The sequence below is a fragment of the Zonotrichia albicollis genome, chromosome 1 (assembly GCF_047830755.1).
Source record: "Zonotrichia albicollis isolate bZonAlb1 chromosome 1, bZonAlb1.hap1, whole genome shotgun sequence".
NCBI lineage: Eukaryota > Metazoa > Chordata > Aves > Passeriformes > Passerellidae > Zonotrichia > Zonotrichia albicollis.
In genome coordinates, this window is record NC_133819.1 from 649,188 (window position 1) to 676,607 (window position 27,420).

At 42.4% G+C, this 27,420-nt stretch overlaps 1 protein-coding gene and 3 long non-coding RNA genes across 6 annotated transcripts; all 4 read right to left on the reverse strand.

Annotated features, from left to right (window-relative positions):
* Positions 1–513: 513 nt before the first annotated feature.
* On the reverse strand, positions 514–6,845 carry LOC141728478 (uncharacterized). 2 transcript variants are annotated; one of them, XR_012579430.1, is made up of 5 exons: positions 5,473–6,845; positions 3,827–3,891; positions 3,145–3,208; positions 2,368–2,443; positions 514–2,249 (listed from the first exon to the last, which is right to left on the reverse strand). It is a non-coding gene; the product is annotated as an uncharacterized LOC141728478 (long non-coding RNA). The 2 variants fall into 2 exon arrangements; XR_012579434.1 differs by lacking the exon at positions 5,473–6,845 and adding an exon at positions 4,416–5,442.
* A 5,069-nt stretch (positions 6,846–11,914) lies between these two features.
* LOC141725246 (uncharacterized) lies at positions 11,915–14,100 on the reverse strand. Its single transcript, XR_012577095.1, has 3 exons — positions 13,683–14,100; positions 12,904–12,979; positions 11,915–12,785 (listed from the first exon to the last, which is right to left on the reverse strand). It is a non-coding gene; the product is annotated as an uncharacterized LOC141725246 (long non-coding RNA).
* Positions 14,101–14,370: 270 nt separating this feature from the next.
* On the reverse strand, positions 14,371–19,703 carry LOC141728480 (uncharacterized). Of its 2 annotated transcripts, XM_074536977.1 has the most exons (3): positions 18,984–19,617; positions 16,012–16,376; positions 14,371–14,429 (listed from the first exon to the last, which is right to left on the reverse strand). In XM_074536977.1, exons 1-2 carry the CDS (start codon positions 19,564–19,566, stop codon positions 16,231–16,233), a joined length of 729 nt encoding a protein of 242 aa, XP_074393078.1. In that variant the 5' UTR covers positions 19,567–19,617; the 3' UTR covers positions 14,371–14,429; positions 16,012–16,230. The 2 variants fall into 2 exon arrangements, 1 of the variants encoding a protein (XP_074393078.1); XR_012579452.1 differs by lacking the exons at positions 14,371–14,429; positions 16,012–16,376 and adding an exon at positions 17,321–17,673 and having other exon boundaries at positions 18,984–19,703.
* Positions 19,704–21,561: 1,858 nt separating this feature from the next.
* LOC141728489 (uncharacterized) lies at positions 21,562–25,505 on the reverse strand. Its single transcript, XR_012579457.1, has 3 exons — positions 24,690–25,505; positions 24,150–24,240; positions 21,562–24,001 (listed from the first exon to the last, which is right to left on the reverse strand). It is a non-coding gene; the product is annotated as an uncharacterized LOC141728489 (long non-coding RNA).
* Between the last annotated feature and the right edge of the window lie 1,915 nt (positions 25,506–27,420).

Consider the following 27,420-nt stretch of genomic DNA (forward strand, 5'->3'; position numbering starts at 1 on the left):
AAATAGGCAAATCTGAACTAGGTACTGCTGGTCGACCACTGAAGTTATTTTGAAGCAATTTTTTAAACAATAAAATACTGATGCCACAAAAATAAAGCAAAAAGCTAACTACTGGCTAAGAAAAAATTAACTTTTGACAGCAACAACATTCCAACCACACAGGCTTTTTTCCCGATGTCATACCTTATAACTACCTCTCTTGGGAATTCTCATCATGTATCCCAAAAGGAATAAATACCTTAGAGCGTCCTAAAGCAAAAAGTAGCACACATGAGCTCCTCACACTCCCGGCAGTGCACTGAGCTCCTCACACTCCAGCGCAGCGTGCACTGAGTCTGCAACAAATTCTGCTCAGTGAGGGTCTGCAAACAAAGGTTCAACTGATGAATTGAACTGATTTTAAAGGGAGGTTTTGTAAGTGCTGAAGCACAACAAAGAACAAGCAGAAACAATTCTTAAATAAATCTGCAAGTTTTATTTAGCATATATGCGAGTGATTTCCAACCTGTGGCTTCTCACTTTGATTGGTCCGTAGGTTCAGGAAGATGACAATGCACACTCTGCCTTCCCTGAGCCCCCACGGCAGCTGAGCGCTGCTCCGTGTGCTCAGATCGTCAGGAGCTGGATTACACGTACCCGGACGGACTGCAACTGCTCTGCTGCAGATTCAGGAGATGACGGCAGAGAGGGGCTGGCCGAGGCGTCGTCCGAATTCCATTTCTGTGTGACGAGAAGCGGTTTGTTCCCAACAGCTGCAACATCCCCGGCTCGCTTCCGCGGTGAGTACCGATGGCACGCAAATGGCAGCCCGAGGAAATCGTGTTCTGGGCTCCAAGTGGCTGGGACAGGGTCTGATGTTTTGTTTTGCATCTGTATGACGATTAGTACGACAGGGCTCTGAGGGATGACATGGCAACACAGAATTAAAAACTCCTCGATAGAATTACATCGACTTCTAGGAAAAGACAAAAGCCTATCACCCTTCTGAAATCTACTTTTAATCCAAAGCACACGGATTGTCACTATACTGCACCTTCCAGCTTTTCAAAGCAGCTTACTTCTGAATACCAGGAAACATTGATTTCTACAGAAACAATGGGCAACCCCCAGGCTAATTTAAGCACTACTCTTTAATAGGGGATCTGCCAGCGTGCCAGTCCAGCTTCAAGTGCGCTTTATTTCAGTCTAACATCCCCACAAAATTCTTCTCACATCTTCCAACCCTGAAATCTTCTTTTTCCCTAAGGCTTCTCATCATTAGCAATTTCCAAGTAACATGGTATTTTTACAACATTCAAAAATGTCATGCTGGACTGTGCTAGACAGTAATCTGCAAATATAAGCTTAGCAAAGATTGAATTGACTTGTCCAGAGAAAAAACCTACAAGTGAACACCCACACCTGCCTACAAAGAGCTGACAAGCCCCTGGCAGCTACCACATCAAAGCACAGTGGATGTTTCTAATAGAGGGTAAGGATAACAATACCACCTTTTGTTCTCTCCAGCTTGTTTTCCCTGCAGTCATATTTTGCTTCTTAGGATTTTTTCAGTCTCTGTATCTTCTTGGACAGCACCGAGCCTGACGACAAGGACACGAGAGTCTTTCCCTGCCGTAGGGAGAGAACCAGGAAAACAGTTAAAAAAAGAACAGGGTAGTTTGAAATTCATACTTCCAGTGAGAAGCAGCGCCTAACAAACAGAACAAAAGCAAACAAAGCACGATACCTCCCTGGGGACAGAAGACTTATAAACCCTCCAGGATTTACGACCAACCCCTTCAGGACAGCAGCCAAGTGTCCCATGAGGTGGTGCTGCACCAAAGAACGATCTGACAGGTTCCAAAGAGTCAAATGCACAATATTTTGCAAAGCCGTAAAATCTTGCAAAATAACAAAAATACGATAGATATAAACTACAGGGCAAGAGTACAAGTGTTCGCTTTAAGAGCTGGAACCATGCAGGTGAGCACCTGATAACTGGATCCTCACCAGAGTTTGAACCCTTCGGTACACAGAAGGGTTTTCCCCAGAAATTTCACAGACTGAGATTTGATAGAAGTACACTTGCCAGATCCTCAGAAGCATCACCCATTCTCCAGGTGTCTGCAGAGAACTGCAAATGGCTCTCACGTAGTTTGAGCTGGTTCTCCAAGGTCTCAGGGTGAATTTCACCAGATGCAACCAAATCGGGCGACTCCCAGTGGGACAGAAGGAACCCAAAGTTTGGGTAAGCAGAGCTGCAGCAAATACTGAGGAAACAAACATAACAGCGTAAAAAAATAATAAACCATCCTTTTTTTTTCTCTTGCTTTTGTTTTTTTCTTATTCAGATCAACATAGCAATTAAAGAGAAGGTGAAAAACTCACCATTACTGAACATTTCATCATCTGTAAGCCGAGCATCCTTAGCACAGAGGACTCCAAAGTTAAAATTCACCGATCCCTGGGAAATAAAACCAAATATTGCATGATAAACAGTCAAACAGCAGACATAAAAATTTGTTTCCTCTAAGGACTTTCAGGTATGTATCTATCTTTGCATACATCCTACACATTAGAACATACACTTTATACCATCACCTCATACATAATATTTTACCTTTAAATTCTGATAGTATAGCATGAATTTTTAACTTAAATTGGTGATCTATTATTATTAAGTTGGTACTGAAAGTTATTTCTGCTGTCACGTTCAAAAAAACATTTTTTTTTTTTTTACTGTAATGAGGAATCGATTTCAAAGTCATCACAAGCCCATCAAAATACAAAGCTGTATTCACTGGGCGGGTCTGTGAGCTAGAAGTAGTTAGGCTTGTACTTCCCTCTTGTTCTTCCAGAACCGATAAATCCTGTCAACAAAACCAGGATCTTTAGCCCACTGCCGTGAAAGATTCTACAAGGATGATGGTTTGATTTGTGTTTACAAGTTTTGATTTGAAATGGCCAGTTCAATGGATAAAGACAGTTTCAGTAGTATTACGTTACTATTATTATTATTATTTCTATTATTATTTTTACTATTACTACTACTATTATTATCACCTGCTACTGGAAGAAACAAACCAGTCGTACCTATACTTAATTACTTTTATTTCCAGAAAATAATAAAGTAAAAGGACCAAACCAAAAAAAGTCACTTCCTACCTTTTATATCAAGGGATGAAAAACTTCTCTTGGGCTCTTCTCCAATTTATCAAGACTCATAGCACTGAAAGGCAAACAAAACAGTGCTTTATAGAAGGGCAAGTGCACATTTCAAGGCTGAACCACCAACCGATTGCAGTGACAGCAGTTACAACATGAATCGTTCCGAGAGCCTCTGTTAAATGCAATGTTCTGTGGAACTGCCATTTCTTTCCCAAAATACTAACTTCCAACACTTCCTAAACGTATTTGGTATTTTGAAACAACAGAAGTTAGTGAGACACTGTGTGGAGGTCAGGTTTAAATTTATTTCCTTCTAAAGCACAGAGCTCTGTTCCATCACCCTTCACTTCGGCTCTGCACTGAATCACGGTGAGCATTTGAGGAGTGCTCAATAACCAATTCTATTTCTCTCTTTTTCTAGTTCTCTCTATTCCTGAATAATTAAAGACAAGTCCAATGAAAAATGACAAGTTCAGCATCAAAGTCACACTTTTTCCCTTTGTCTGGTCAAGAACAGGCTCTAAATCCACTTAGTGCTGCCTGCAACGATTAAGACGTGCAAAACCATTTTTACATGTTTTATAGGTTTATCATAAAAGCCACGGAACGCAAGCTCTGAATTACAGGAAAAGGTACACAGTCAAATATCTAAAGGGATCACTTATTTGTAAATGCATACCTTGACAGAGATCGCACTGAGAACGTTTCTGTGGGACTCTAAGGGAGACATATTTTCTGAGTACCCTGTAAACAAGAAAAGCTAGGATATATTACAGGACATACCCACTTTTTCTATAGGCAAATAGGATTTTTAATAAAAACAACTCAGTTGAAAAAGAAAGAAGAAAACCAAGGTCATTTTACTCAGCTATATTTACTCCCGATTTAGGGAAAAAAAAAAGTCACAGGTGCTGCAAAGAAAAAAAAAGTGAACCATAAACGCCTACAGTACAATTTTAAAACAAGTGCTTGGATAAAAGAATCTCATGGAACGTGAAGTAGAAAAAAAATGAAACCACTATCAGACCTGCCTATTTTCTCACCTTTGTACAAGAAAATCCTAAAAGCACTATAAAGTCACTGCCTAAAACCGGTCATGGGATGTAACCAAGAACAATTTAGGCATTTGCTAATCTAGACAGAAACCTTTTCTGGATGCTAGTGTCAAATCACAAGTTTTGTCTTTCAGAAGCCCGACAATGCTGGAAAGCACTTTCCCTGGGGCTGGGGAGGGCAGGGGCAGAAGGGGATGAGTTTGCAGATCGCACCTGTGCCATCGGAAGGATACAGCCCGCCTGCTCCCTGCGCTGGGCATTCTCCCGGCCATCTCTGGCTTTACCGCTCAGCGCCGCTCCATCCGTTTGCATGGCAGAAAGAGCCTCGAGCACTAGCGCAGGCAGCAGCCCAGTCATTCCGGCGATATCGCAGCGCTCTCTGCTCGCAACGCCCAACACGCGGCGGAGCCGCCTCCGCCCGCAGCACCGGCAACAGCCCGAGGGAGACGGCTGCAGCTCGGGGGCTGCTGCGCCTCCGCCAGCCTGAGGGCAGCCGCCCCACCGGGACCGCGGGAGCGCCCGGCGCCGCTCGCCCGGGGCGGCTCCTGCAGCTCCCGGCCCGCGGCAGCAAAGCACCGCCTCGCCCTCCGCCATCGCTACCGCTCAGTAAGGCCGAAGAACCGGGCCGACGCCCCTTCCGCGCTGCTCAGCTCCGTGCGGGCGGCCAGACGGAGGTTTCGCCCCTCCGGCGTCGCCGCCGCGGCGCCGGGAGCTGCCCGCGCACAGCCCCGCGCGGCCGCCTGGCACGCCAGCCACTCCGGTGCCGCGCCAGCCGTTGCGTCACACGCCTCGCCGGCAGCAGGGCCTGCCGGGAGTTGTAGTCTCGGGCTGACAGCCACTGCTCCGTCCTCCGCCACCGGGAGCTGCAGTCCCTCCCGGGCATCAAACGGGTCCTTCGCCCCTGGGCGGGGAAGGACCTGAGGCAGCAACGCTCCTCCCGAATGCCCTCTCTTTTTCGCTCCAACTCTTTTTTCTTTTTTCACTCTGCTTTTCACCCCTTCCCTTCCCTCTGGTGCTCCTGATTCCTTTCCTTTCCTTCCTTTTCCTTCCCTTTCCTTTTCTTCTGTTTCTGATCTTGGTTTTCCTTTCTAGCTTAAGAATAAAAAAGCAGCAGTAGAAACTTTCAGGCTACCTGGGAGTAAAAAAAACCTGCAAAACGAAAATGATGTAAAGAAAACTATTTATTCCCTGGGAGCCTGAAATTTTCTACTGCTGCACATGACATAGAGCTTTTATTTCTTCTTATAGATAGTTGATATTTTATACTTACTTTATACAGCGCCCCCTGCCGTGTGCCCCGGAGACCTGCAGGGAGAGCGCTGCGGAGTCCTTCGGTTCTGTTTCAAGAAACTCGGCTCAATTCGGCTTGCTTCGGCTCTTGGTCTAAACTCGTTTCAGTTCGGCTCTACGGCCGAACTCGGCACGGTTGGACGAAACTCGGTCACATTCGGCGCATTGTCTAAATGCGGCCAGTGTCGGCTACCCTCGGCTATCGATTCCAGTCGGCTATCCTCGGCTCTTGGTGTAAACTCGGCTGTTTTCAGCTACACTCGGCTCTTCGGCTCAAGTCGGCTCTGTTCGGCCACACTCGGCTCTTCGGCTCAAGTCGCCTCTTCTCGGCAACACTCGGCTCTTCGCCTCTTCCGAACAATTCGGCCCCGCTCGAAATATACCTATTTTTACATTGGAAGTATACATTTCTCTTAGGATTTTTACTTCTCTAACACTTGCAGGATTCAAAATAAAACCCCCGCGTCCACCCATACATGCCAAATACAAACCCCTTTCATTTCAACTGTATTTCATTTTTTTTTTTAATAATATTTTTCAAATTTAGATCCACATTTATATTTAAATTCTATACTGATGTGTGTTCGATTTTGCATTTCTATTTTCCGATTTATTTATAAATTTATATTCTCTGTTACAACTCTTCCTATTACTTCTATTTTTTTTTCGTATTTTTATTCAGATCTTTATATATTTATTATATCTTTCTGTGTGAGGATTTTTACTTCTGTAGCACTTCCATTATTTAAAATAAAACCCCTGCCTCCACCCACGTTAAAGCCAAAAAGAAAACCCTTTCTTCTCAACTGTATTTCAATATTTTTTAAAATTCTGTTTTTCAGGTCCATATTCACATTTACATTTAAAATGTATACTTACGTATGCTGTTATTTGTATTCTCCATTACATCTCTTCCTATTATCTCTATTTACTTATATTTTGTGTTTATATATATATTTATATCTTGATTGTACATCTCAATATTGAGAAATATATACCAATAATATCTACATTCATATCATTTAAAATAAAAACCCTGCCTCTAACCCAGTAAGAATAAAAAAAAACCCAACCCTTTCGTTCAAACAATATTTAAATAGGTTTTATCCTTATGTCTGATTTTTATATTCCTATTTGCATTTATAATGTACATTAATGTATATTGCTTACTTATACATTTATCTTTATCAATCTCAATTTGTAAATAAATTTATATTCTACATTACATCTGATGCGAGCAGTTATATATTTTTATACATTGATTACATATTTCTGTGTCAAGATTTTTACTTCTGTAACACTTATTTAAAATAAAACCCCTGCCTCTACTTAAATAAAAGCCAAAAAATTCCCTTTCTTTTAAACTATACTTACCTATTTTTATATTTATATTCCCATTTATAATTTATATTGCCGTATCATGTTATTTATATTCTATACTACAACTCTTCATATTACTTACCTATATTTATAGTTCAATTTGTAGTCATAGTTTAGCAATCTCCCTTTATATATTTATTATCTATTTCTATCTTAAGATTCACATTTCTATAACACTTCTATTATTTAAAATAAAACTCCTGCCTCTAACCAAATCAAAACCAAGGACACTTCTTTATTTCAACCACATTTAAAATTTAACAAGTAACTTTATCTTTCAAAATTATAATCATATTTAGATTGATAATTTTTATTCATTATATTCATAGATATTATATATATCTTAGGGAGAATGCCCTCTAATATAATCATAGATAGAAAATTTCTGTATTGTACATTTCTTTTACTTAGATTTATTTAATATCAATATTTATAGATATTTGTATTTCCCTATATATTTGTATCTGAATTTTTATTTTATTTCTATTTATATGATTTATTAATAAAAACAGGTCTACAACCTAATAAAACCCCCAATTTAACTATATTTAAGTATTTTTATATTTACAATCTATATTTATATATCTTTGTGCATATATATAATAGACTATCATTTATCCATATGATATCTTACAATTCTATACCATGAATTATAGTTTTATATATGTATCTGTTCTCTATATTAATGTTTACCACTCTAATGTAATATTTCTTTTTAAATGTATATTTATTTCTATTTTCATCTCTATATTAAACCATATAAATAAGCCACAACAATACCGTACCTTTGTCAGCACCGGCACGCAGCACACGCTCATCCCATCGCAGCACATCAAAACAAAACCTATTTTTATTACTAACGGAACAAACATCCCACAACATTGAACCCTCATAAACACTCAAATAAACCTAACCCAAAATAAATTTTAAATCCCACTTCAACTAGCCCAAAACCTGCGCACATGCTCATCATAAACGTCCTCCTAAACCAGTATCTCAAAAACCCCAAAAACCTCCAATACACCTTGAAAATGACACAACTGCTAAGAAAAACAAACACCCACTAAAAATTAAATCAAACCAACTCACTAGACTCAAAACTGTACAACTGACCCTAAACAGTACTAAAAGAAGCCCCCAAAGCTCTACCTTTATGCTAATGCACAAATAAAAACCAATAATCTATAAAACTTAATTTAAAATTAAAAGAAAACTAATTCAAAGCATAAAAATAAAAAATCTAAACTGTTAAAATACTAAAAAATATCACTACCCAAATTAAAAAACATATTGCCTATAAAAACCCACCACGTGAATACCCCTGGCACCAAAAATAAAACTAAAAAAACCTATCGAACCAGAAAGAAAACGGAACTTAGGAAAACCAAAACCATAACGTTCAAGTACTCACACCACATCCCTTACCGGACAGCAACTATAAACAACATCAAACCATACAATCAATTCTAAAAACCACCTTAAAACCACTACATTGAAAAACCTGTCAAAAATTAAACACTGCATTTAACAAAAGCTATCGAATAAATTCACACCCACAAACTCTGGCAGCCCAGCTGGCCCAACCAAAGCTGTATGTTTATGCATACAGTAAACAAAACCAAAACCCCAGTAATACCTATCAGAAGTCTATGAAAGAAACCTATTGAAATCAATCCTGCCTCAAATACAAACCAACCCATCCAGAAAGTTAGTTCACTCAAAAAACAACTTACACTGAGTTAATCATACCAAGAAATTAAACAACACACCATATACCACCAATGAATATAATAGTCAAGTAAAGAAAAACTACATCTTTTTTTCTTTTTGTTTTCTAAACTAACTTCTTTTATTAGCTAGAACAAAAGATTTTGCCAGGACTGTAACAACAACTTCTTCTCCTCCTTCTCCTTCTGAAATGTCCCTTTCCCAAATTCCTTACAACTTCTGAGTTTACATCCAAGCAAAAGCGAAATTCGTGCACTTGTGCGTTCGATGCTCCTGTCAGATTCTCTGTTTCCCTCCACATCTTCTTACACTTTCAGTCTTCACCCTGTCCTGCCGTGATGAGTTTGACGGAAGAATTGGTAAACGTTAAGAGAGGCTTTCCCTGCCTCCCTCCCCAGCGCTGGTTTACTTAGTGCATTTCATTCAATCCCAAGCCGGCAATGATACACGCTCACCTCAAGGCTCATGTTATGAACAAAAATTCAGTTAATATTTTTTTTGTGAGACGGAGTTGCAGGGACGCCATCAGGTCGGTCTCTGCCAGGATACTTAGTGCTTTGTTATTGTAATACCGGGTCGTTGAGGCTTATCTCTTCTTTTGTATTAGTAAAAAGCCTGGCTGGGTGCGGTGGACCCTTCCCCCGAGGCTGTGCTCTCTTACAACATAGGGAAGACACCTGAGAGGGTGGGGGGGGTTATGCAAAGTGACTCCAAAGTCCAGAATGCTTTGTGGGACCCCGACTCGAAATGCAACGAGAAAACCCCAAAAACAACGAGCCAATTAGGAATTGAGAGACTAAGGTGATGTCTGGATGTGAGGAGCCAAGTGCTGAGCCTGCAGAGATGCGGAGCCCCTCTCGCCCTGACCTTGGGAGTCGTCCCCAGCGCTGAGACTGAGGGGACCGCACTGACAACGCAACATCTAAAAGGGACGTCAAGCCCTAAAAAGCTCCCACGAGGACTGGATCCCCGGCTCTGCCCCTAGTGGGGCTCATTAGGCGGTGACCGCACTCGCGCTAATTAGCGCGCACGAGAGCAGCGGGCTCGGTTCGCCTGAGCTCGGCTCCGTTCAGGCAGCCTCGCAAGCCTGGCCTCGGTTCGCTCGAGGCCGTCAGGTTCGGCCGGTCTCGCCTTGCTTCGGCTGAGCTCGTTCCATTCGGCCGAAGGAGGCGTCGTTCGATCGTGTTTTTACAAATATCTTTCTCTATAGATTGTATATTTCTATATTTAGATTTATACTTCTATAATACTTCTATTATTCCAAATAAAAACCCCGTCTCTAACCAAATAAATACAAAAAACAACCTTCTTTTAAACGAGATTGAAATATTTTTATACTTAGTATAATTATATTCCCATTCATATTTATAGTTTCTTTTGATGCAGTGTACTAATTATATATAATATATGTAAAGTTCTAGAAATGTATTTAAATTATTATTTATATTATGTGTCATATCTACTGCTACAACTAACTTTATATATATATCTGTATTTATTTATGATATATTCCTGTACTTAGATTTCTACATTTATATTGTTAGTATTTATAATTTTTATAATCAAAACCCTGCCTATTGACAAATAAAAACAACCTGCTTTATTTAGCTATTTAAAAAAATATTTTCATGATTATAATTTTCATGTTTATATTTATAATTTATTCTAGATTACATGAGAACACACCTGCTCCTGCACCCCAGTGGGGCTTCCTCTCCTGGGGACCTTGGGGTGCCCCAATGGCATCAGAGCCCCGAGTCTTCACCCCCCTCTCCTCTATTTAGAAACTACACAGGAACTTTTTTCTGGAAACAAAGACATTACCTAAATCCTCTCCCCGTGTCCCAGACAGATAGATGTTCAGTTATTAGTTGGCTGGGCAGCAGTTTCTTAAATAGAATGATAAACAAGATGTGAACTTTTTAGCTACAAGCAAATAGGCAAATCTGAACAAGGTACCGATGGCCAGCCACCGAAGTTATTTTGAAGCAATTTTTTAAACAATAAAATACTGCTACCACAAAAATAAAGCAAAAAGCTAACTACTGGCTAAGAAAAAATTAACTTTTGACAACAACAACATTCCAACCACACAGGCTTTTTTCCCGATGTCATACCTTATAACTACCTCTCTTGGGAATTCTCATCATGTATCCCAAAAGGAATAAATACCTTAGAGCGTCCTAAAGCAAAAAGTAGCACACATGAGCTCCTCACACTCCCGGCAGTGCACTGAGCTCCTCACACTCCAGCGCAGCGTGCACTGAGTCTGCAACAAATTCTGCTCAGTGAGGGTCTGCAAACAAAGGTTCAACTGATGAATTGAACTGATTTTATAGGGATGTTTTCTAAGCACAGAAGCACAAAAAAGAACAAGCAGTAATAATTCTTAAATAAATCTGCAAGTTTTATTTAGCATATATGCGAGTGATTTCCACCCTGTGGCTTCTCACTTTGATTGGTCTGTAGGTTCAGGAAGATGACAATGCACACTCTGCCTTCCCTGAGCCCCCACGTCAGCTGAGCGCTGCTCCGTGTGCTCAGATCGTCAGGAGCTGGATTACACGTACCCGGACGGACTGGAACTGCTCTGCTGCAGATTCAGGAGACGACGGCAGAGAGGGGCTGGCCGAGGCGTCGTCCGAATTCCATTTCTGTGTGACGAGAAGCGGTTTGTTCCCAACAGCTGCAACATCCCCGGCTCGCTTCCGTGGTGAGTACCGATGGCACACAAATGGCAGCCCGAGGAAATCGTGTTCTGGGCTCCAAGTGGCTGGGACAGGGTCTGATTTTTTGTTTTGTATCTGTATGACGATTAGTACGACAGGGCTCTGAGGGATGACATGGCAACACAGAATTAAAAACTCCTCGATAGGATTACATTGACTTCTAGGAAAAGACAAAAGCCTATCACCCTTCTGAAATCTACTTTTAATCCAAAGCACGGGGATTGTCACTATACTGCACCTTCCAGCTTTTCAAAGCAGCTTACTTCTGAAGACCAGGAAACATTGATTTCTACAGAAACAATGGGCAACCCCCAGGTTAATTTAAGCACTACTCTTTAATAGGGGATCTGCCAGCATGCCAGTCCAGCTTCAAGTGCACTTTATTTCAGTCTAACATCCCCACAAAATTCTTCTCACATCTTCCAACCCTGAAATCTTCTTTTTTCCCTAAGGCTTCTCATCATTAGCAATTTCCAAGTAACATGGTATTTTTACAACATTCAAAAATGTCATGCTGGACTGTGCTAGAGAGTAATCTGCAAATATAAGCTTAGCAAAGATTGAATTGACTTGTCCAGAGAAAAAACCTACAAGTGAACACCCACACCTGCCTACAAAGAGCTAACAAGCCCCTGGCAGCTACCAGCATCAAAGCACAGTGGATGTTTCTAATAGAGGGTAAGGATAACAATACCACCTTTTGTTCTCTCCAGCTTGTTTTCCCTGCAGTCATATTTTGCTTCTTATGATTTTTTTAGTCTCTGTATCTTTTTGGACAGCACCGAGCCTGACGACAAGGACACGAGAGTCTTTCCCTGCCGTAGGGAGAGAACCAGGAAAACAGTTAAAAAAAGAACAGGGTAGTTTGAAATTCATACTTCCAGTGAGAAGCAGCGCCTAACAAACAGAACAAAAGCAAACAAAGCACGATAGCTCCCTGGGGACAGAAGACTTATAAACCCTCCAGGATTTACGACCAACCCCTTCAGGACAGCAGCCAAGTGTCCCATGAGGTGGTGCTGCACCAAAGAATGATCTGACAGGTTCCAAAGAGTCAAATGCACAATATTTTGCAAAGCCGTGAAATCTTGCAAAATAACAAAAATACAGTTGATATAAACTACAGGGCAAGAGTACAAGTGTTCGCTTTAAGAGCTGGAACCATCCAGGTGAGCACCTGATAACTGGATCCTCACCAGAGTTTGAACCCTTCGGTACACAGAAGGGTTTTCCCCAGAAATTTCACAGACTGAGTTTTGATAGAAGCACATTTGCCAGATCCTCAGAAGCATCACCCATTCTCCAGGTGTCTGGAGAGAACTGCAAATGGCTCTCACGTAGTTTGAGCTGGTTCTCCAAGGTCTCAGGGTGAGTTTCACCAGATGCAACCAAATCGGGCGACTCCCAGTGGGACAGAAGGAACCCAAAGTTTGGGTAAGCAGAGCTGCAGCAAATACTGAGGAAACAAACATAACAGCGTAAAAAAATAATAAACCATCCTTTTTTTTTCTCTTGCTTTTGTTTTTTTCTTATTCAGATCAGCATAGCAACTAAAGAGAAGGTGAAAAACTCACCATTACTGAACATTTCATCATCTGTAAGCCGAGCATCCTTAGCACAGAGGACTCCAAAGTTAAAATTCACCGATCCCTGGGAAATAAAACCAAATATTGTATGATAAACAGTCAAACAGCAGACATAAAAATTTGTTTCCTCTAAGGACTTTCAGGTATGTATCTATCTCTGCATACATCCTACACATTAGAACGTACACTTTATACCATCACCTAATACATAATATTTTACCTTTAAATTCTGATAGTATAGCATGAATTTTTAACTTAAATTGGTGATCTATTATTATTAAGTTGGTACTGAAAGTTATTTCTGCTGTCACGTTCAAAAAAACATTTTTTTTTTTTTTTACTGTAATGAGGAATCGATTTCAAAGTCATCACAAGCCCATCAAAATACAAAGCTGTATTCACTGGGCGGGTCTGTGAGCTAGAAGTAGTTAGGCTTGTACTTCCCTCTTGTTCTTCCAGAACCGATAAATCCTGTCAACAAAACCAGGATCTTTAGCCCACTGCTGTGAAAGATTCTACAAGGATGATGGTTTGATTTGTGTTTACAAGTTTTGATTTGAAATGGCCAGTTCAATGGATAAAGACAGTTTCAGTAGTATTACGTTACTATTATTATTATTATTTCTATTATTATTTTTACTATTACTACTACTATTATTATCACCTGCTACTGGAAGAAACAAACCAGTCGTACCTATACTTAATTACTTTTATTTCCAGAAAATAATAAAGAAAAAGAACCAAACCAAAAAAAAGTCACTTCCTACCTTTTATATCAAGGGATGAAAAACTTCTCTTGGGCTCTTCTCCAATTTATCAAGACTCATAGCACTGAAAGGCAAACAAAACAGTGCTTTATAGAAGGGCAAGTGCACATTTCAAGGCTGAACCACCAACCGATTGCAGTGACAGCAGTTACAACATGAATCGTTCCGAGAGCCTCTGTTAAATGCAATGTTCTGTGGAACTGCCATTTCTTTCCCAAAATACTAACTTCCAACACTTCCTAAACGTATTTTGTATTTTAAAACAACAGAAGTTAGTGAGACACTGTGTGGAGGTCAGGTTTAAATTTATTTCCTTCTAAAGCACAGAGCTCTGTTCCATCACCCTTCACTTCGGCTCTGCACTGAATCACGGTGAGCATTTGAGGAGTGCTCAATAACCAATTCTATTTCTCTCTTTTTCTAGTTCTCTCTATTCCTAAATAACTAAAGACAAGTCCAATGAAAAATGACAAGTTCAGCATCAAAGTCACACTTTTTCCCTTTGTCTGGTCAAGAACAGGCTCTAAATCCACTTAGTGCTACCTGCAACGATTAAGACGTGCAAAACCATTTTTACATGTTTTATAGGTTTATCATAAAAGCCACGGAACGCAAGCTCTGAATTACAGGAAAAGGTACACAGTCAAATATCTAAAGGGATCACTTATTTGTAAATGCATACCTTGATAGAGATCGCACTGAGAACGTTTCTGTGGGACTCTAAGGGAGACATATTTTCTGAGTACCCTGCAAACAAGAAAAGCTAGGATATATTACAGGACATACCCACTTTTTCTATAGGCAAATAGGATTTTTAATAAAAACAACTCAGTTGAAAAAGAAAGAAGAAAACCAAGGTCATTTTACTCAGCTATATTTACTCCCGATTTAGAGGAAAAAAAAAAGTCACGGGTGCTGCAAAGAAAAAAAAAGTGAACCATAAACGCCTACAGTACAATTTTAAAACAAGTGCTTGGATAAAAGAATCTCATGGAACGTGAAGTAGAAAAAAAGTGAAACCACTATCAGACCTGCCTATTTTCTCACCTTTGTACAAGAAAATCCTAAAAGCACTATAAAGTCACTGCCTAAAACCGGTCATGGGATGTAACCAAGAACAATTTAGGCATTTGCTAATCTAGACAGAAAGCTTTTCTGGATGCTAGTGTCAAATCACAAGTTTTGTCTTTCAGAAGCCCGACAATGCTGGAAAGCACTTTCCCTGGGGCTGGGGAGGGCAGGGGCAGAAGGGGATGAGTTTGCAGATCGCACCTGTGCCATCGGAAGGATACAGCCCGCCTGCTCCCTGCGCTGGGCATTCTCCCGGCCATCTCTGGCTTTACCGCTCAGCGCCGCTCCATCCGTTTGCATGGCAGAAAGAGCCTCGAGCACTAGCGCAGGCAGCAGCCCAGTCATTCCGGCGATATCGCAGCGCTCTCTGCTCGCAACGCCCAACACGCGGCGGAGCCGCCTCCGCCCGCAGCACCGGCAACAGCCCGAGGGAGACGGCTGCAGCTCGGGGGCTGCTGCGCCTCCGCCAGCCTGAGGGCAGCCGCCCCACCGGGACCGCGGGAGCGCCCGGCGCCGCTCGCCCGGGGCGGCTCCTGCAGCTCCCGGCCCGCGGCAGCAAAGCACCGCCTCGCCCTCCGCCATCGCTACCGCTCAGTAAGGCCGAAGAACCGGGCCGACGCCCCTTCCGCGCTGCTCAGCTCCGTGCGGGCGGCCAGACGGAGGTTTCGCCCCTCCGGCGTCGCCGCCGCGGCGCCGGGAGCTGCCCGCGCACAGCCCCGCGCGGCCGCCTGGCACGCCAGCCACTCCGGTGCCGCGCCAGCCGTTGCGTCACACGCCTCGCCGGCAGCAGGGCCTGCCGGGAGTTGTAGTCTCGGGCTGACAGCCACTGCTCCGTCCTCCGCCACCGGGAGCTGCAGTCCCTCCCGGGCATCAAACGGGTCCTTCGCCCCTGGGCGGGGAAGGACCTGAGGCAGCAACGCTCCTCCCGAATGCCCTCTCTTTTTCGCTCCAACTCTTTTTTCTTTTTTCACTCTGCTTTTCACCCCTTCCCTTCCCTCTGGTGCTCCTGATTCCTTTCCTTTCCTTCCTTTTCCTTCCCTTTCCTTTTCTTCTGTTTCTGATCTTGGTTTTCCTTTCTAGCTTAAGAATTAAAAAGCAGCAGTAGAAACTTTCAGGCTACCTGGGAGTAAAAAAAACCTGCAAAACGAAAATGATGTAAAGAAAACTATTTATTCCCTGGGAGCCTGAAATTTTCTACTGCTGCACATGACATAGAGCTTTTATTTCTTCTTATAGATAGTTGATATTTTATACTTACTTTATACAGCGCCCCCTGCCGTGTGCCCCGGAGACCTGCAGGGAGAGCGCTGCGGCGTCCTTCGGTTCTGTTTCAAGAAACTCGGCTCAATTCGGCTTGCTTCGGCTCTTGGTCTAAACTCGTTTCAGTTCGGCTCTACGGCCGAACTCGGCACGGTTGGACGAAACTCGGTCACATTCGGCGCATTGTCTAAATGCGGCCAGTGTCGGCTACCCTCGGCTATCGATTCCAGTCGGCTATCCTCGGCTCTTGGTGTAAACTCGGCTGTTTTCGGCTACACTCGGCTCTTCGGCTCAAGTCGCCTCTGTTCGGCAACACTCGGCTCTTCGCCTCTTCCGAACAATTCGGCCCCGCTCGAAATATACCTATTTTTACATTGGAAGTATACATTTCTCTTAGGATTTTTACTTCTCTAACACTTGCAGGATTCAAAATAAAACCCCCGCGTCCACCCATACATGCCAAATACAAACCCCTTTCATTTCAACTGTATTTCTTTTTTTTTTTTAATAATATTTTTCAAATTTAGATCCACATTTATATTTAAATTCTATACTGATGTGTGTTCGATTTTGCATTTCTATTTTCCGATTTATTTATAAATTTATATTCTCTGTTACAACTCTTCCTATTACTTCTATTTTTTTTTCGTATTTTTATTCAGATCTTTATATATTTATTATATCTTTCTGTGTGAGGATTTTTACTTCTGTAGCACTTCCATTATTTAAAATAAAACCCCTGCCTCCACCCACGTTAAAGCCAAAAAGAAAACCCTTTCTTCTCAACTGTATTTCAATATTTTTTAAAATTCTGTTTTTCAGGTCCATATTCACATTTACATTTAAAATGTATACTTACGTATGCTGTTATTTGTATTCTCCATTACATCTCTTCCTATTATCTCTATTTACTTATATTTTGTGTTTATATATATATTTATATCTTGATTGTATATCTCAATATTGAGAAATATATACCAATAATATCTACATTCATATCATTTAAAATAAAAACCCTGCCTCTAACCCAGTAAGAATAAAAAAAACCCCAACCCTTTCTTTCAAACAATATTTAAATAGGTTTTATCCTTATGTCTGATTTTTATATTCCTATTTGCATTTATAATGTACATTAATGTATATTGCTTACTTATACATTTATCTTTATCAATCTCAATTTGTAAATAAATTTATATTCTACATTACATCTGATGCGAGCAGTTATATATTTTTATACATATTTGTATACGTTGATTACATATTTCTGCGTCAAGATTTTTACTGCTATTTAAAATAAAACCCCTGCCTCTACTTAAATAAAAGCCAAAAAATTCCCTTTCTTTTAAACTATACTTACCTATTTTTATATTTATATTCCCATTTATAATTCATATTGCCGTATCATGTTATTTCTATTCTATACTACAACTCTTCATATTACTTACCTATATTTAGAGTTCAATTTGTAGTCATAGTTTAGCAATCTCCCTTTATATATTTATTATCTATTTCTATATTAAGATTCACATTTCTATAACACTTCTATTATTTAAAATAAAACTCCTGCCTCTAACCAAATAAAAACGACCGGATAAACCCTTCTGGCACGTTGAAACCATAGAGACGGCAGCTAGGAGGACCGGAAATTGTCTCCGCCATCCTGAAACCATAGAGGCGGGGGACGGGAATTTATTACTAATTTTTTATATATCTGCATATAGTTGCAATACATTTCTATATTTGCATTTGTGTTTGGGTTGTATTTCCATTTATATTCTCTATTCATATATCTGTATACATACACAATGCTCTATTAAAAATAGAATAACTAATTGCAACATATAATGACTTATGTTCCATGTTAAATTTTAAAAATTGACCGAATATATAAAAATAACGTTGGCTCATTCCCATTTCTGCACATCTATTTCTTTTGTTTCAATATAGTGAGAGTTATAATTGTGTATTTAAAATCCAATTCCTAAATGAAATGACAGAACAAACAGCATTAAATTCCCACCAATATCTTCCAAAAACATCGAGACACCCGAACATCCAAACAAGCGTCAGAGAAAAAACAAAGAACACTCTTGTCAATAACAATTCTCATCACGACCGAAAAATGGAACCAAAAGAAAAGAAAACCCTATAGAAACACACAGAGCAAATTACAAAGGGTACTAAAAAAAAGTCAAACCAATCTTCTAAACTCCAGACAGTGCCACTCACCCTGAACGTTACTAAAAAAAAAAAAAAAAGACAAAATTCTACCTCTACACTAACTCAAAGAATAACCAATCCTCTGTAAAAATAACTTTAAAAACTGAACTAATTAACAAAATGGAAAACATCTCAACCGCTAAAAATTAAGAAATTAACTACCCTAGTAAAAACATACTTTAAAAACCCACCATATAAATACCCATGTTCCCAAAAAAACCCCTGAGAAACAATACTCAAATACATTAAAAGACAACAACAATAAAAGAAAATGAAGAAACCACCAACAAGAATAATCCCAAAACCCAAAAAAACTTAAATCTGCAACAAAAATATTATTCCCAACTGAATAAACCCATAGTGCCTCAAGCTATCAAAATAAAAATAACACCTAGAAACAAACACAAAGCCTAAAGACAAACGTAACCATAAACAATGTCTCCCAAATTACCGCAACCATAAAACATACACTACAATCAAACAAACCAAATAAATAAAAGCCCTGGAAGACGATAAACACACATGCAATTCGCGAGATCAAAAACCCGCTGCTATGAACGACACGACGCTACCTCAAAAGCCCACCGAAACAAACACTACCCGCTCACGCCAATAAAAGCCACCTCAACAGAATTAAAATCCGAACCGCTGCTTCGCGCTACGACCCGTAAAAACCATTGCGCGCCTTTCTAAACATAATACCCCGGCAAAAAAAACATATCCGACTACGAAACCCAATCCGAAACGAACCTTTATCATCCCCACCGGCACCACTCAGGAAGAACACCGCAGCCCTTAGCGTACGCCCGCTGCAAACCGAACACAGCGATGCAATCAATGCCGAAAAAGCGCCTCCGAACCGCGGCACCGCCCCAGCACTGCGAGCAGCCGAAGGCCGCGCTCGCTGCCGGCCCCGGACGGAGCGCGGCTCCCGCCAGGAGAGCGGCTCCTCCGGCGGCTCCTCCGGCACGCGGGGCCGGCGCCGGCCCGGAGAGCCGCGCCCGCTGCCCCTGCCCGGCGGGGCCGGCACCGGGCCCGGGGGTGGCGGCGGCGCCCGAGCCCCGCGCCCGGAGCGGACGGAGCGGCCGGCACCGCCCGGGCCGCCGCAGCAGCGCCCGCGCCGCCTCTGCCGCCCTTGGCCGGCCCGGCGCGGCTCCCTCGGCTCGCACCGGCGCGGCTCCGCCACCGCCGCCCTTGGCCGGCCCGGCCGCGCCAAATCCCCCGTGCGCCCCGGCAGCTCCCCGGGCCGTGCCAGCGCCGCTCCCGAGCGGCAACGTTCCGGCCCGGGCCGCGGCCACCACAAGCGCCCTCCCATGCAGCGGCACGGCCCCATTGCAGCCCTGCAAACGCTGCCACAGCTGCAGCTTCCCGCAACCGAAGCCCGAAACTGACGCCGCAGGCGGGGCTCGCCTCCCTTCAACAAGGGCAAAGAAGTGTCCTCTCCCCTTCACGTTCGTCCCCTACGAGAGCACAAAAGAAGGGGCGCTCCTCAAATGAAAGCCTTCGACTGATGGCAAAGGGCCATTTCCACCTCCATTCAAAGCCTTGAAAAGGAGGGACACCACGGCTGCCCCCTCCATTTCAACCCTAGGGTGATGAAAATGGGGTGGCTGCCTTCAAACCAAACCCATAACACCACAAGAATACTTTTCCCATTCCCCTTCAAATAGAACGCAGGGATTCCCTGTCACCCCCGGGATACCCCCAACAGCCTGGAAAAGGCAGCTTTTCCTGCAATCAACGCCCTTAAAACCACAAGTGAAGAGGGATCCCCTCAGTTCAAACGCAGACAATAAAAGAAGAGGAGCTGCGTCCTTCTCCTTAATCCCTTTCGTCCTCATAAGCTGCACTTTTGTTCCTGGGGAAGCGGGGAGGGACTGGCAAGATGAAATTGCAAAGGGGAAGGACAAAATTCCCCGCTCCAAACGCACACGGGCTCACCTGTTCGGCTGCTGCTCCCCGGCACAAAGATTCGTCCCTCGGCACAAACCCCTCCACTCAGCAGCTCCATGCAAAAATGTACAGAGGCAAACTCTCCCCCCGTTAAAACCGCCCCGGCAAGAGCCACCCCCTCATCATCCTCACAGCTCACACCTGGGCTGCTCCGAGCCCTCATCATCCTCACAGCTCACACCTGGGCTGCTCCGAGCCCCTCATCATCCTCACAGCTCACACCTGGGCTGCTCCGAGCCCCTCATCATCCTCACAGCTCACACCTGGGCTGCTCCGAGCCCCTCATCATCCTCACACTCACACCTGGGCTGCTCCGAGCCCTCATCATCCTCACACTCACACCTGGGCTGCTCCGAGCCCCCATCATCTATTTGTCATATTTATATTCGCTTTTAGATTTAGAATTTATATTACTGTATAATATTTACTATATTGTATATTACATCTCTTCATGTTACTAACATAGATTTCTATTTCTATTTCTTTTTAAATTCATAGTATAGCATTACAACTTTAGATTTTTATTATATATTTCTCTATGCCGGTTTAGATTTCTATAGTACTTATATTATTTAAAATAAAACCCCTGCCTCTAAGGAAAGAAAAACCAAAGACACCCCTTTATTTAAACCACACTTAAAATTTTAATAATAATTTTGTTTGTCATAATTGTATTCACATTTACATTTGTAATTTTCATTTATTATATTTATAGATATCTTATAGATTGGAGAGAATACCTTTTTATATAATAATAGATATATTCTTTTTACACAATATATTTCTTTTACGTATATTTACATATATTAAATATTTCTGGATATCGATATATATAGGATATAATTGGATTTCTATTTTTATACCTTTTATGAAATCTCCAGCCTATACCCCAATAAAAGCCAAACAATCCCCAATTTATTTAAACTGTATTTAAACATCAATCCTGTCACGGCTGCATTGCACAGCAGTGCCCCGAGCTAATCTGACACTTGTTCATCTCCTGTACCTGAGACTGAACCCGCTCACCTTGATCGCACCTGGCAAAACCATTTTCGTACCTTTTCCTGGCATTGCTTGGGTTTTTTCTTGCATTTTTGTGGCCTTTACTGCCTCTCTTTCTTGCCTTCTTTCTTGGGGCTTTTCCTCCCTTTTTCCTTGACTTTTTCTGGCATTTCTTGGGTTCTTTTCTTCGTTTCTTCTTGCCCACCTTGGGGGTTTTTTCTGGGTTTTTTCTTGCGCATCTCGAAGTCTTTATCCTTTTTTTTTTTTCTTTTTTTCGTCTTTTTTTTTCTTTTTTTCGTCTTTTTTTTTTTTTTTCCCTGTCTTTCTCCTTGCCCTCCTTCGTTTTTTTCCTTTGGCCTGCCTGCCTTCCTTCCTTCCTGCCTTCCTATCCTTCTTTCTTTCTTTCTTCCTTTCAGTTCCATTCCTTATTTTCTTGTTTTCCTTTTCTTTCTTTCTTTCCCTGTATGTCTAATCTTGGTTTTCCTTTCTAGCTTTAGAATAAAAAAGCAGCAGTAGAAACTTTCAGGCTACCTGGCAGTAAAACAAACCTGCAAACCGAAAATGATGTAAAGAAAACTATTTACTCCCTGGGAGCCTGAAATTTTCTACTGCTGCACATGACATAGAGCTTTTATTCCTTCTTATAGATAGGTGATATTTTATACTTACTTTATACAGCGCCCCCTGCCGTGTGCCCCGGAGACCTGCAGGGAGAGCGCTGCGGCGTCGTTCGGTTCTGTTTAATGAAACTCGGCTCAATTCGGCTTGGTTCGGCTCTTCGGCCGAACTCGGCACGCTTGGGCTAAAGTCGGTCACATTCGGCGCATTGTCTAAATGCGGCCAGTGTCGGCTACCCCGGGCTATCGATTCAAGTCGGCTATCATCGGCTCTTGGTGTAAACTCGGCTGTTTTCGGCTACACACGGCTCTTCGGGTACACTCGGCTGTTTTCGGCTACACTCGTCTCTTCGGGTACACTCGGCTGTTTTCGGCTTCACTCGGCTCTTCGGCTCAAGTCGGCTGTTTTCGGCCACACTCGGCTCTTCGGGTACACTCGGCTGTTTTCGGCCACACTCGGCTCTTCGTCTCAAGTCGGCTCTTTTCGGAACAATTCGGCCCGGCTCGGCTTGCTGAGGGCGGGAGAGCGGGCATGAGAGCACCCCGGCGCAGACAGGCCAGGCTTACCCAGATGCCTTCCGCCAACCCGCAGAAATACGCCCGCCCGCGGCGCCGCTGAACCCACAGCATGTATCGGATACGCTTCAAACGCCACAGAAAAATCCGTCGGGGCCGCCATGACGTCGGTGTTCCATGCAGGCAGTTCACTTACACCCACCGGGGTCCTCCACTTCCCCGCCATCTCGAGAAGGTCAACGAAAAGTCCGGGACACCCGCGACACGCCACTCCCAGCATGGCGGCCTCTCGCCTGCCTGCCGGCGCACGGCTGCAGTACCGCGCTCTGCCCACAAGGCGGCAGCACTGCCGCCCGCCCCAGCCGGGGGCGCAGCGCGCCTCGGGGCTGCGGGCAGCGACGGCGGCAAAAAAGAACAGGGGCGACCCCAGCCAAAAACTGCTCTGAAATAAATGCCAAAAACCTGTCTTTTACCCGAACAGAACCAAACAAACCGCCTTGGTTTAAAATCCTATTAAAATCAATTTGAAATTCCTATTTTTCGTATTTATATTCACATGCATATTTATAGTGGACACTGATGTAGCATGTAATTTATAAAATATATTCTGTGTATTCCTACTGTTTCTATTTATTTATATTTTGTGGTTTTAAAAATATCTTTCTATATTTATTGTATATTTCTATGTTAAAAGCATGATAGAAATGTAATTTTAATTATTTAAAATAAAAATCCCATACTAACTAAACAAATACAAAAAAGCTCTATTCTTTTAAACTATATTGAAATATTTTTATATTTATAGCTTGCATGACTATATTCCCATTTATATTTATAGTTTATATTTAAGCATTATATTAATCATGATATATAATATGTGTCCTATTCAAATAATAAAAAGAAATTATTTTTTAAATTATGTACCATATCTACTGCTACAACTTATTTTATCTTAGATTTTTAATTTTATATTAGCCTTTACTTATTTATGATCTGTTTCTATACTTAGATTTCTACCTTTATATTATTTGTATTTATCATTTTTGTACTAAAACCCCTGCTTTTGCCAAATAAAAAACAAAACCCCCCTTTATGTTAAACTGCTTTAAAAAACTTATATCAATATGGTGTAATACAAAACAAATCATAGATATGATAAACATAAATACATTTATATCAATTTTATATCTATTTCCTATAATACACTATAATAAGATATATACAGTATTACTTGTATTATGGATCTTATATGCAGATATTGATTTCTGTTATTTTGTATTTTAAATAATTTAACAATTCTCTCTATATTTGAAAGACATTTATATATTTATACTTTGGTTGCGATTTTTTCCGGGTGTTTTCCGGGTCTTTTCTTGCCCTCCTTGGAATTGTTTTTCTGGGTTTTCTCTGGGGTTTTTCTTGCCCATCTTGGGGGTTTTTTCTGGGTTTCTTCATGCCCATCTTCGGGGTTTTTTTCTGGGTTTTTTCTTGCCCGTCTTGGGGTTCTTTTCTGGGTTTTTTTCTTGCCCATCTTGTTGGGGTTTTTTTCTGGGTTTTTTCTTGCCCATCATCGTCTGTTTTACTGGGTTTTAAGCCAACATGGGTACATTCCATGTCAGTACATACAATATAACCCGGCTGAGGATTTTTTATTCTGACTTTAAAAATGAGTTGCAAAACCTGAAAAGCAAAAGTCATATACACAAGGTTAAATCCAGTCAGCATGTGCCCACCCATGCAGAGACGAGCAGACACAGACAGACACAGCCACGTGCTCTCACACACACTGACACACTCTTGCCACTTACACGCTCGCTGCGGCCCTTACCTGAGACGCTCAAGAACGTGCTGTGACATCTTCTGGCTGCTGCTCCTTGAAGTAAATGGCAGATCCTGGGGAAATCAGCAGCCTCGGGGACCTGTGAGACAACAGGAAGGGTCAACGAGTGGTTATCTGACAGCTAGGACTTGTCCCCACTCTGGACTGATAAACTTTCTACCCAAAATCCCACAAAAGACAGATGAAGAGTAAAATTTCTATAACTGTTCTACCTAACTGTGACTACGTGCCAGGGCAGGGCAGCTCTGATCGTAAGTGGTACAATATAAGTACACACAATATAGGCTGAGGTAAACAGTGCAAGTGTAAACAGAGCGTAAGTACACACAATATAAGGTGACGCACTTACATACAGTATAAACCAACACAGGTACACACAATATAAACCAATATAGGTACATCCAATGTAAGTACATATAGTATAAACCAACATAGGTACATACAGTATAAGTACGTACAGTATAAGCCAGCATAGGTACACACAATAGAGGTACATACAACATAAGCCAACATAGGCAGATACAATACCAGCCAGCACTTGAGATAACTCTCTGGAAGACGAATTCTTGAGCCCTGTACCCTTTGAGAAGATGGAACCTAAGGAACTGCTGCAGTCACCTGAGGAGGTGCATCTGAAAAAAAGTCAGGACAAAAGTCAAAGGGCTGCAGAATAACTTAAGTGCTCGGCTAAATTGGGCTGTAATCGGCTAAACTCGGCTATTGTCGGCTGCATTCGGCTGGATGCGCCTCTTCGGCGCGGCTCGGCTTTATTCGGCCGAACTCGGAGCCTCTCACTGCGCTCGGCGCGGCTCGGCTTCATTCGGCCGAACTCGGAGCCGCTCTGTGCGCCGGGCGCGGCTCGGCTTCATTCGGCCGAACTCGGAGCCGCTCTGTGCGCTCGGCAAGGCTCGGCTTCATTCGGCCGAACTCGGAGCCTCTCTGTGCGCTAAGCGCGGCTCGGCTCGCTTCGGCCGAACTCGGAGCCGCTCTCCATGCGTTCGGCGCGCCTCGGCTCGGCTCGGCTCGGCTCCCTGAGGGCGGGCAAGCGGCGCCGCCTCACGTTAAACGCGCCCGGCTCGGGGCTCTCCTGCTGCCGCGTCCCGCGGGCGGCCCGCCCATCGCACGGACACGACCGGGAGCGCGGGGCGGCACAGGGGCTCATTAGGCGGTGACCGCACTCGCGCTAATTAGCGCGCACGAGAGCTAATTAGCGGGCTCGGTTCGGCTGAGCTCGGCTCCGTTCAGGCAGCCTCGCAAGCCTGGCCTCGGTTCGCTCGAGGCCGTCAGGTTCGGCCGGTCTCGCCTTGCTTCGGCTGAGCTCGTTCCATTCGGCCGAAGGAGGCGTCGTTCGCTCGTGTTTTTACAAATATCTTTCTCTATAGATTGTATATTTCTATATTTAGATTTATACTTCTATAATACTTCTATTATTCCAAATAAAAACCCCGTCTCTAACCAAATAAATACAAAAAACAACCTTCTTTTAAACGAGATTGAAATATTTTTATACTTAGTATAATTATATTCCCATTCATATTTATAGTTTCTTTTGATGCAGTGTATTAATTATATATAAAATATGTAAAGTTCTAGAAATGTATTTAAATTATTATTTATATTATGTGTCATATCTACTGCTACAACTAATTTTTTCTTGTTTTTAAACTTTATATATATATCTGTATTTATTTATGATATATTCCTGTACTTAGATTTCTACATTTATATTGTTTGTATTTATAATTTTTATAATCAAAACCCTGCTTATTGACAAATAAAAAAACCCTGCTTTATTTAGCTATTTAAAAAAATATTTTCATGATTACAATTTTCATGTTTATATTTGTCATTTATTCTATATCACATGAGAACACACCTGCTCCTGCACCCCAGTGGGGCTTCCTCTCCTGGGGACCTTGGGGTGCCCCAATGGCATCAGAGCCCCGAGTCTTCACCCCCCTCTCCTCTATTTAGAAACTACACAGGAACTTTTTTCTGGAAACAAAGACATTACCTAAATCCTCTCCCCGTGTCCCAGACAGATAGATGTTCAGTTATTAGTTGGCTGGGCAGCAGTTTCTTAAATAGAATGATAAACAAGATGTGAACTTTTTAGCTACAAGCAAATAGGCAAATCTGAACAAGGTACCGATGGCCAGCCACTCAAGTAATTTTGAAGCAATTTTTTAAACAATAAAATACTGCTACCACAAAAATAAAGCAAAAAGCTAACTACTGGCTAAGAAAAAATTAACTTTTGACAACAACAACATTCCAACCACACAGGCTTTTTTCCCAATATCATACCTTATAACTACCTCTCTTGGGAATTCTCATCATGTATCCCAAAAGGAATAAATACCTTAGAGCGTCCTAAAGCAAAAAGTAGCACACATGAGCTCCTCACACTCCCGGCAGTGCACTGAGCTCCTCACACTCCAGTGCAGCGTGCACTGAGTCTGCAACAAATTCTGCTCAGTGAGGGTCTGCAAACAAAGGTTCAACTGATGAATTGAACTGATTTTAAAGGGAGGTTTTGTAAGTGCTGAAGCACAACAAAGAACAAGCAGAAACAATTCTTAAATAAATCTGCAAGTTTTATTTAGCATATATGCGAGTGATTTCCAACCTGTGGCTTCTCACTTTGATTGGTCTGTAGGTTCAGGAAGATGACAATGCACACTCTGCCTTCCCTGAGCCCCCACGGCAGCTGAGCGCTGCTCCGTGTGCTCAGATCGTCAGGAGCTGGATTACACGTACCCGGACGGACTGGAACTGCTCTGCTGCAGATTCAGGAGACGACGGCAGAGAGGGGCTGGCCGAGGCGTCGTCCGAATTCCATTTCTGTGTGACGAGAAGCGGTTTGTTCCCAACAGCTGCAACATCCCCGGCTCGCTTCCGTGGTGAGTACCGATGGCACACAAATGGCAGCCCGAGGAAATCGTGTTCTGGGCTCTAAGTGGCTGGGACAGGGTCTGATGTTTTGTTTTGTATCTGTATGACGATTAGTACGACAGGGCTCTGAGGGATGACATGGCAACACAGAATTAAAAACTCCTCGATAGGATTACATTGACTTCTAGGAAAAGACAAAAGCCTGTCACCCTTCTGAAATCTACTTTTAATCCAAAGCACACGGATTGTCACTATACTGCACCTTCCAGCTTTTCAAAGCAGCTTACTTCTGAAGACCAGGAAACATTGATTTCTACAGAAAAAATGGGCAACCCCCAGGTTAATTTAAGCACTACTCTTTAAT